Raw genomic sequence first — 10,634 nt, 5'->3', positions numbered from 1 at the left:
ATGGTGGACACTGTTAGACAGCTAACAGGTGTGAGACAGACTGGAACTCACCCAGCCAGTCCTGTTCAGCCCTTTTTGCGTTTCATTTTGATGTGAGGGTGAGCATGCACACTGCCTGAAAGCACTCAGGGAAGGCCCCACTGGGCCTGAAGTCAAGGGAGTAAACACCCCTGTGGGGGGCAGGGTAGGAAGCTCAGAGGGCCTGTCTGGTGATGCCCAAGGCCTGAACTGCTTAGCCAAAGAGCCAGCCCATAGCTGTGACAATCAGGGTCACACTTGGTCCCAGCAGAGAGGGATATGGACTTCAGCTCCCATGCAGTCTTCTCAGCCCACCCCCATCTTGCCCTAAACCCCCAGAGCCATCATCATTCGAGGAGCAGAAGCCGAGCCCACATTCCAGGAAAGCAGGTGTCAGCCCAATGGTAAATGGATCTGGAAGCACAAGGGCTGTCTGGGAGGGTGCAGTCTCTCTCCCTCTCAGGGACGTGGTGTGAGGTCCATGACCACGCAGGAGGACAGATCCATGCCAGTTATTTTAGCAGAGAGAAATTAATATAAAGGTTGTTAGCCAGATATAAAGTGGTTGACTTGGTAGCCAAGTGCACAAAAACAATCCAGAGGTATGTATTACAGAGGTAGCAATTGCAAGATGTACCTACCTCTCCCAGAACTAGGGAATAAAGGAAGGGGTTGGAATAATTAGAACTGAGAATCCTGTGGGCTTGGTACCTAGAATTCTGAGGAGGGGTGCTGCTTGGCTGGTGCTGATTGTAGGGGAAGTGGGATGCCATGAAACTAGTTCTGCAAGTGTTCAAAAATCTGCAAACCAGATCCAGCTACTGCCTTGGCTGGGCACCATCACACCTGGGTGAAGCAGCATTATTGCTTGTCAGGTAACCTCAAAGGTACTGGAAGTCTACAAGAAGCCAGCAGAAAGGGGCAAGCCCCTTCTTCCTCCAGCTTTGTGGTACCCTCTAATACCACATTGGGAGACTCTAACAGGGAGCAGCTGGCACAGCAGAAATTCAGCTTGCAGTGCCCTAGCCCCAGTATCATAGAGCAGAGCAGAAATGATGGGTAAAGCTGAGAGGCAATAGTTTCATCACTAGCCCAATGGGGATGGAAGGAAGGTGTGCACTATACAGGGGAGCAAGTAACATGCTTGACCCTCAGATTCTGTGTCTCACTAAGATTCTAGTGGTCAAGTTCACTTCAGCTTCATCATGAGCCCTGCCAGTCTAGACATGCCCAGGGCATAATCCTGTTTCTGGAAAAGCAGCTGGCTCAGAGGAAGCCTCTGTCTTCTCCTCTGCAACATGAGTCGGGATCCCCTCTTCCCAGGGCTGCTGAGGGCGAGGGGAAAGGGTAGGAGTGCCCTGACCCATGAGGAGGTCCATGGCAGGCAGCCTTACTCCACTGACCTGCCTGTCCATGCCTCTTTCCACAGCTCATCAGTGATGGCAGTGTGGTCTGTGCCGAAGCACTCTGGGACCACGTCACCATGGATGACCAGGAACTGGGATTCAAAGCTGGGGAAGTCATCGAAGTAATGGATGCCACCAACAGAGAGTGGTGGTGGGGCCGTGTCGCTGATGGCGAGGGCTGGTTTCCAGCCAACTTTGTGCGGGTATGACACCTGCCTGAGCTTCTCCCTGGCCCATAGAGAGCCAACTGGCTCTGCTCAGAAATGCAAGCCTGCTCAGAAATGCAAGCTCTGGGCCCGAGTTGCTGGGCATGGACCTCCCACTCATGACTGTGCAGGGACTGCAGGCTGTTAGCTGGGCAGGTGGGTGTCAGGAAGACCAGCACAGGAAGTTGTGACACAGCCTTCTTCCTCCTGTAGAACCAACACCAACCCCTGCTCCCACCCTGCCTTCCAGGGGGCCCTCAAAAGCCAGAGAGAAATGGGTCAGGAATGAAGGTATGTGGATCCCTCTAAGGGAAACCTGCATGTCACAACACCACCACAGATTCGGTTTACCAGGCCTTTACTAAGCTCCGTGCAGAACATACACCTGAGTCCTTAGTTATAAGTTGCAACAGCCCTGGGAACCTCACTTACACCTGAGGAAACTAAGGCATCGACAAATCCTTAGCCCAAGAGATCACAGGAAGAGGACCCAGGTCCTACCTAAGGGGGCTTTTGGATTCCAAGGAAGGAATCCAGGTGCAGACTCCAAAAGGCCAGGCAGAGAGCAGTGGAAAGGAGAGAGCCCAGGTTCTGGGGTTCTGTTGTTTCTCCTTCCCAAATTCCCTAGACCAACTGCCGGCTCTGTACCCCAAGCCTTTTCTAGTTATGGATCAGAGAGCCATCAAGGCCACATCACAGTCCAGTCCACTTTCTTCATGGCCCATAGAGAGCCCAGTACGAACAGGCAGGGATTCAGAAACTACAGTGAGTATCCACTATTCCAAGTACTGTGCCCAGCACAAGCAGGGTGGGGAGAGAGAGCAGAGCACCCTCAGATGAGGCAGGGGTGATCTCAGATGACACTGACAGCGGCAGTCAGACCTGTTGTCCCTATGTCCAGATGAGCGTTGTTCAAGGGTGGGTGGAGGGGAGTTTCAGTGCACCTTTTGGGATCTCCGAACCCCAGTTCCTCGCGCCACTCGCCACCACAGGGATGCAGGGCGCTGACCAGCAGTGTTGCCTGCAGCTGCGGGTGAACCAGGACGAGCCCGAGGACTACGAAGCACTGCAGGCTGGGGATGGTGGAGCCGAGGGCGGTGGTGCCAAGGCACAGAGCAGCAGGGACCAGATGCGCACCAACGTCATCAATGAGATCCTCAGCACCGAGCAGGACTACATCAAGCACCTGCGCGACATCTGTGAGGTGAGTCCCGCTGTGCTGTGGGGGATGAGGTGGGGTCCAGAGGTGACCTGACCTCTGTTCCCAGGGCTACATCAGGCAGTGTCGCAAGCGTGCAGACATGTTCAGCGAGGAGCAGCTGCACACCATCTTCGGAAACATAGAGGACATCTACCGATGCCAGAAGGCCTTCGTAAAGGCGCTGGAGCAGAAGTTCAACAGGGAGCAACCCCACCTGAGCGAGCTGGGCGCCTGCTTCCTGGAGCACGTGAGCCCGCTCAAGCCAGGGCTCTTGGCCCAGCCCACCCACCTCTGCTGGAGGCTTCTCTGCCCATAGCCCCCACCTCCCTGCCACACATACACATTGTCTCCAGGCCCCAGCCCACATGTCCGTTGGGAAGTCGACTTGCAGGCTAAGGGCCAGGCAACCTGCTACTCTTCGCAGACACTTCTAGCTCCTACTCCCTCACCTGTCCAACTGTCCTCACCTTTCAAAACTGTTTTAGAGGTGTCTCTGCTTCTGTGGGGGACAGACCAAGTCAGAAAAGGGTCCTTAGAGCAGGATGCTGGGCTCAGCCCCAGAAGGGATTTCCTTGGGCCTGAGTAAAGGGCAGAGGTAGGCTGGGCTGCCTGTTAAGCACTTTAGGGGCTGTTTGTTCATAGCAAATTCTGGAGTTCCTCATACAGTGAGCAAAATGGAATTTATATGTAATTTACAGGGCGTACTTCCACTCCAAATGCTAACTGCATTAGCCCAGGTTCACTGGACTGGTCTGGGTTAGATGGATGGACCCTTTCTGGCCTTGCCCGATAGGGAAGGCACAGGTTTTATCCCTCTCCTGTGGTATTTGTGGGGTGGAACAGAGGATGCCAAGCCCAGCCCTTCAGGGACCACATAGGTTGCTTTCTGGCTACTGCCAGTAGGGGGCTGGGAAGGTCCTGCCACTGGAAAGTGGCAGGAGGAGAACTGAGAAGGGAGACCTTAGTCTGTTCATGCAAGTGTCAGATTGGGGTCCAGTTATTCAGCAGGCAAAGTTGTGACTGGAGAATGGGAACAAGTACTTTATGGACATCCCCTAGTGTGACCATCACAGCAACCCACCACCCGCCAGCAGCTGTTACTCTCCTATTGACTTAAGTCCATGATGTACTAGATCACTAAATGGCAGACCTAGTGGATAAAGCTTAAAAAAAAAAAAAAAAAAGACCAGAACTTTGTGAGGAAAAAGGACACTGGGTCAAGAATGAAAACCCAGAAGCACAGCCATGGACCCCTGGCATCCATTTAATCTCTTAATACAGCTCTCTCTCCTTTATGGTCTTGATAGCCCTTCTTTATTAGCATCATTGATTTCACCCAATGATATACAGTCAAAATGCCTTCTGAGGGCCCTGTTGAGAAAGCTGGGTGGTGACAGGGGTATGCACATGCCAGAGTTTTCAGAGGCAGTTTACATCCCTGGGCTGATTTCTGGTAGCTTGTCCTATATATAGTAGATATATAGTAGGTAGACCGAGCATGGGCCCCCTGAGCCCAACTCCTAAATGAAATGAAGAAGCTCCCTTCCTCCCTCCCTCCGCACAAGTGCAGGGTTGCCTGGGAGAGGAGATGTCCATCCTAACCTCCAGCTGTACCCCACAGCAAGCAAACTTCCAGATCTACTCAGAGTATTGCAACAACCACCCCAATGCTTGCGTCGAGCTCTCCCGGCTCACCAAGCTCAGCAAATACGTGTACTTCTTTGAGGCCTGCCGGCTGCTGCAAAAGATGATCGACATCTCCCTGGATGGCTTCCTGCTGACCCCAGTGCAGAAGATCTGCAAGTACCCTCTGCAGCTGGCTGAGCTGCTCAAGTATACACATCCCCAACACAGGTAGGAGGCTGTGAGGGAGGGACAGCAACCTGAGGCTCCTCGCACCTCGGGTCAGCTAGTTTGTTGAGTACCCCTAGTGTGCTGGGCACTGCTATAGGCACTGGGGTGACAGCACAGAGTAAAACCATCCCTTCTCTTGAGAGTTATTGCGGTGAGGGAAGAGGGCATAAATAGGATATTATGTTCTGCTCTGACATTTATGGAAGAGATGGGGGTACACACTGACAGGTGAAGAAAATGACAGTCCAAGGGGCACAGCCCCGGAGGGAAGCAGCTCCACAAGGGGCTCCAGAAGGCTGCCATACCTTCTCTACTCTCCACCTCAAAGCCCTCTTCTTTGGTCTGTCTCAGGGATTTCAAGGATGTGGAAGCTGCCTTATATGCCATGAAGAATGTGGCCCAGCTCATCAATGAACGGAAACGGAGACTTGAAAACATCGACAAGATTGCTCAGTGGCAGAGCTCCATAGAGGACTGGGAGGTGACTGTCTGACATCCCCAGAAAATACCTTGGGGCTTGGCTGCTTGCTTTAAAAGCATACTTGCCCCCTGAAAAATCTAGGTGGGAGCTGGGGCAGAGAGCCATGCTCCTGGAGCTAGCAAACAGGAGCTGGTGACCCACGTGAGTACTGAGCCCCAAGCACTTAGTGCTGTCTCTCAGAGCAGACCTAGTGGCCTCTTCTCAGTGAAGAGTGCGGAGGGGAGGGAGGAGCTGACTTGTGTTACAGAGCCACAAGAGGGAAGTAAGATGCTGCTCCCAAAGAGAAACTAGCCTGCCCAGCAAGAGTGGCTGTTCCTCTGCTGTCAGGGAATAGTCCAGAGCCCCAAGTTTTAGTTAACTACTGGGATGCCCAACAGAAGGGTTCAGGCCTGCCCCAGCACCACCTGAAAATGGATCACCACCAGTCAGAGCCCTTGGTTCCATTTACCTGGCTTGCACACTCCCCTTGTATCCTCCAACCTGCCTTCTAAGGCAGCATGGAGGCCTGAACTAATGGTGATGTTCATGTTCTCCAGAGGAATGCCTGTGCTGTTCTCTCTACCCCAACGCACCAGCTACAAAATATTATGAAAATAGATTCCTGGCCCTCACTCTAGAAATACAGAATTAGAATACCTGTGGGTTTTTATTCTTTGTCTTCCTAGAAGTTGGTTCTGGGGCCCAGCCCTGGCTACAAACTCATTTATCCCCAATTGAATGGCTGCCAACTCCTGGCTGTGGTTTGCATTTTCCAGGAGGAAGCCAAAGAGGGCAGGGCTTAGTTTGAAAGTTTGAAGTATGATGATGGGTCTTCAGGTACTAAAGAAGGTACTAAAAGAAGCCCCTATAAGACCGGCCTCAGAGGTGACCTCCAGCAACATCTAATTCTCTAGGGCAGCACCATCCATTCAAAGTATCATGTGAGCCACATGGGGAATTTTACATGTTCTAGTAGCCATCTTAAAAAAGAAAAAAAAAAAAAAAACAGGTGAAACTAATGTGTTATTTAACTCATATCCAAAATGTCATTTCAACATGTAATCAACATATCATTAGTAAAATATTTCACATACTACATCTTCAAAATCGATATGCATTTTATGTACATGACATCTCAATAGGGATTAGCCATATTGGGCCCCATTTTGCAAAGACAACCAACTGATGGGTCAAACCACCTTTTTATTCCCAAGCCCTCACTGCCCCACCACTTCCTTCAACTTCAAGAGCGATCCTTCCTTTTATGGCCTGCTGCTTGCTGCAAACTCTGGCAGAGTGGGCACCACAGGCAGCCAGAGCCAGTGGCAAGCAATGATAGATGCAGGGTATAGAGCCCAGCTGAGGGGACTTCCTCTTAGCTCCAGGGTTGGGGCATTTAGCTCATTGCTCTCCTTGGGGTAACCCAGGGGGAAGACCTCCTTGTCAGGAGCTCGGAACTCATCTACTCGGGGGAGCTGACTCGTGTTACCCAGCCACAAGCCAGGAGCCAGCAGAGGATGTTTTTTCTCTTTGACCACCAGCTTATCTACTGTAAGAAGGTATCAGAGTTGTTCTTCCTTGCTGGACAGCCTGTTTAGAGCAGGACTGGAGAGTGAAACTGGGGTCTGGGAGCAGCTGCCCAGAGAAAAAGTGCCATACACAGGCAGTTCCTTCCCAGGAGCCCTGAGTACAGCAGGCCCTTCCCTGGTTAGGCCCTTAGGGCCAGGATGAGGGTGGCTTTCTGCAGAGTGAGCCTGGTAGCCCAGGGCCTAGTGCTGTTGAAAACACCCTCCTTCCTGACCCAGCCCACCTAACTTCTCAAGCTGCTTCTCTCCCTATTAATTTCAGCTTCCCCTCCCCACTCCAGGAGTCCTCTGCTCCAGCAGCTTCCCTGTGCTCTCTGTGCCGCTAGTTTCTACTCTTTCAAAACATGGCCCAAATGGCCCTATCCAGAAGCCCTCTTAACATGACTGCTGGCTCTGGGCCTGACCCTCATATACATGGTGCACCCCTCTGCTGTGCAGTATGGGCCCTGGCCCATTGTCTGTTTCCATGGCTGACTCAACGAAACTACAGGTGGCTTAAAGACCCCCAGGCCAGCCAGTAACTTAACTGAAAGAGTGAAGCTCTTCATCGTAGGTTTTTGGCACAGTCAGGGTCCGTACCAGGCTCACTCTGCCTTCATGAGGTCATCATCTACTGGGGAGATGGATGTATGGCTCACCAGCCCAGTAAGTGAGGCAGGGCCTTGGACATGGTCAAGAAAACAGTTCAGGCTGGGGAGGGACCTTATAAGCAGGCTGGGCCAACAGCTCACAGCATCTCTGGCAGGACCTTCTGCGCCGTGATGTGCTGTACTATAAGGGCCGAGTGGACATGGATGGCCTAGAGGTGGTGGATCTAGAGGATGGGAAGGACAGAGACCTCCACATGAGCATCAAGAATGCCTTCCGGCTGTATGGTGGCACAACAGGAGAGAGTCACCTGCTGTGTGCCAGGAAGACTGAGCAGAAGCAGCGCTGGCTCAAGGCCTTTGCCAAGGAGAGGGAGCAGGTGCGGCTGGACCAGGAAACAGGTGAGACCCCACTCAGCTTTGCTCCACTCAGGGCCCACCAGACGTCCTCACCCCTGAATGCAAGATCAGGACAACCAGAGGCTGAGACAGCCTGTCCCATAGCCCAAAGCCTTAAGGTTTGGTGAGCCTCCAGGGCACCTTTTGGTTTCAGCCTCAGGGCATGGGTCTACTGGCCTGGTAGAGGGTTTGCTTCCACCACATGCACATACATATGCATACCCTAAAGGGTGGGGCCTTTAGCTCAGTTGCAGGGACCTGGGAGAGCATCTTTCTAGCACAAGAACAGTGAAATGAGAAGTGGGACTGGCCTCCAGAAGTCTGTCCCACCCTCCATGAGGTTATCTCCTCACTGATTCCTCTCCTGTCCATGTGCCTGATCCTCACACTCAGCAATGACCAAGTTGGCTCTTGGCCTGGGAAAATATCTCCATCACAGTGGAGAGAAAGGATACTAGGCACTGGACACGTCAGGGATCAAATGAGAGATGGGGTAGAGCAAGAGAGGATGTGGGGAGGGCCCCGAGAGGGGCACCAGAGTACCGCCTCTACCCAGCTGGCCAAGGCCAGCTGGCTAAGCAGGACTTAAGTCCCTGCAGCGTGATGGGCCCTGAGCACCATGGAAGGTACAGGGTACACAGTGGACTGCATCAGTGCCAAGAAGCAGAAGGCAAGAGGACCATGGGCAGGGGACAAGTGGGAAGTGTAAGAGCAGCCAAGTCTTCACAGGGAAGTGTGCCCCTCCCTCCCAGGCTTCTCCATTACCGAGCTGCAGAGGAAGCAGGCCATGCTGAATGCCAGCAAGCAGCAGGTGGCTAGGAAGCCAAAAGGTAAGCAGGTGGTAGTCCCACCTCCACTCCCAGCAGCCCAGCCCTAGCGATGATCAAACCCCTCTCAGACCCCCAAAACAAACCAGCTAGCACCTGGGTTCTCAGTTACCCATTGCCCTTTGCAGGTTTTTTTCCCAAAGGTTAGTGATAAGGGGCCACCAGTGACAAAACCTGTGGCATTATGCAGTTGAGATTCTTGCTGTTGATCCCCTTCAGACCCCCCAGAACAGCACCATTAGTGACACTGCTCACTTCCCCAGGCAAGTCTGCTTTCTGGCAGACATCTTCATAATCACCCGGCAAGGAGCTCACATCTCCATTCTAGAGAGACATGGTCAATGCCTTGCACAGTCTGTGCTATAGGGAAACTCAGGGCCCCATATCTTTCTGGCCCCCTTGCCATCCTCTGCAGGCCCCAGGAGAACAGCCCCACAGGAAGCAAGTTCCTTACAATAGGTGCCTTGGGACAGGCCCTATTCCACCCCTCAACAGTGGAGGATGCCAGTCTGCCCTGTGCCACCGCCATCTATATAACCCTTGCTGTTTTTTCTTATTTAGCCTTCAGCCGACCCTACTATCTGACACGCCAGAAGCACCCAGCACTGACTGCCAGCCTGCCCCAGCAACAGGTCTTGGTGCTGGCAGAGCCCAAGCGGAAGCCATCCACCTTTTGGCACAGCATTAGCCGGCTGGCGCCCTTCCGCAAGTAAGCCCATGCCTCACCCAACTGCACTGTCTGGATCTGCCCTGCCAGTGAGCCTCCAGCTTTTCTTCCCCAAGGCATCCAACCCTCTCTGCCTGTTCAGTAAACTGAAAGTGAGCAGGGCTGAGCAAGGGAATGGCTCTGCCACTAGTATGTACCAGCTCTGCATCCCTGTTCTCAGTTCTTCCTCACCATTGATACACTGTAGATACCAAATGGAGGGAGATAACCACAGCACAGGAACCTCCCGCCACCATCCGGACCTTTGTGTGGCCTCCTAGGAGCCACAGCTCAGAACCACCAGCCAGGCAAAGATGTGACTGGCCACTTCAGACCCGCTTCTTTGAACAGCATCCCTCCTGTCCTCTGGGCAGGAGGCCATCTGCCTTCCACCACTTGGAAAGCTGGGCTGTGTGCCCCTCTGTTCTCTAATTCTCCTTCAGGCCCCCACCTGGTGGTGCCAGACAGCTGGCATTCCTGGAGCATGGGAACCAGGAATTCCATGCACATCTGGCCCCAGAGCCCACCCATTTCACCTCCTAGTCCCTCTATAGACACTCCTAGCTGCTGACACCCTCTTGTGCTGTGTTTATAGTGGAAAAAAACCATAGTCAGCTACATACTTCCATCACTACTGTCTATACGTAGCTGTGCGTTGACTCCAGAAACTGGTTTCGTTTTGTTTGTTTAGATTTTGTTTTTCTAACAATGGAGAAAAAGGATTGTTAGTGATACAGGAAGATTGCCTTACCCTAAATGAGTGTGAGAAGCCATAAAGACTGAGTTCTGTGGCCCAGCATCCAGGACTGACTCACTCACCCAGAGGCTAGTGGGCATGTGAGTTGGAGGGAAGCCCACATCTCACCCGGATGAGGGGCACCGGTGAGTGCAGCCAGGGCCTGGCTTTTGGATGCACAGCACCAAGCTGCCCCTCTAGCCCCTGGGAATTCAGCAGCATGTGGTCACTCTTGCACTATACCTTCTCCCAGCCAGAAACTACATTTACTTTCATAAAGAAACTTGTGAAAAAACACCTGGCTGCTAGCCCTTGTTTTCTGTTAGTGTCTGCATTTTCTCCTCTGTATGCCCACCCTTCCATGTCTCTATCTTCCATATCTCTGCCCCAGGCCTTCCCTTAACCTGGAGGAAGGAGCTCAGCAGTGCCCAGAGGTGGGGTTGGGGCTCACCTAGTTAAGACCATGCCTCAGGGCTTTGGAGAGAGGCTAAGGTGGTCAGGCTGAGTGGCTCCAAGCAGCTAGGACAGAATGGGGTCTGGGAGCTGTCCAGGTGTGGGTTCCAGCTGGCTCAGACCCTCCCTGGCCCTAGGGCCTAGAAGCCCACTCCTTCCCTGACTACTCCCAGTTTTTATTTAGCTGAAGTTAAC

General features: G+C 52.8%; 1 protein-coding gene across 7 annotated transcripts; it reads left to right on the top strand.

The window, feature by feature from the left end:
• Nucleotides 1-404: 404 nt before the first annotated feature.
• ARHGEF4 (Rho guanine nucleotide exchange factor 4) lies at nucleotides 405-10,283 on the top strand. 7 transcript variants are annotated; one of them, XM_011367739.2, is made up of 12 exons: nucleotides 405-422; nucleotides 1,448-1,627; nucleotides 1,844-1,921; nucleotides 2,658-2,834; nucleotides 2,899-3,078; nucleotides 4,453-4,685; nucleotides 5,037-5,166; nucleotides 6,573-6,704; nucleotides 7,477-7,720; nucleotides 8,470-8,547; nucleotides 9,106-9,253; nucleotides 9,942-10,283. In XM_011367739.2, the coding sequence occupies exons 1-12, from the start codon at nucleotides 420-422 to the stop codon at nucleotides 10,024-10,026; spliced, it is 1,668 nt and encodes a 555-aa protein (XP_011366041.2). In that variant the 5' UTR covers nucleotides 405-419; the 3' UTR covers nucleotides 10,027-10,283. The 7 variants fall into 7 exon arrangements, with proteins under 7 accessions (XP_011366041.2, XP_011366042.2, XP_023390943.1 ...); XM_011367740.2 differs by having other exon boundaries at nucleotides 9,459-10,283; XM_023535175.1 differs by lacking the exon at nucleotides 1,844-1,921 and having other exon boundaries at nucleotides 1,448-1,546.
• The last annotated feature ends 351 nt before the right edge of the window (nucleotides 10,284-10,634 follow it).

This window comes from Pteropus vampyrus, unplaced genomic scaffold, assembly GCF_000151845.1.
Source record: "Pteropus vampyrus isolate Shadow unplaced genomic scaffold, Pvam_2.0 Scaffold137, whole genome shotgun sequence".
Taxonomy (NCBI): Eukaryota; Metazoa; Chordata; class Mammalia; order Chiroptera; family Pteropodidae; genus Pteropus; species Pteropus vampyrus.
Note: the sequence above shows the minus strand (reverse complement) of the source record. Positions and strands in the feature narration are given on the sequence as shown.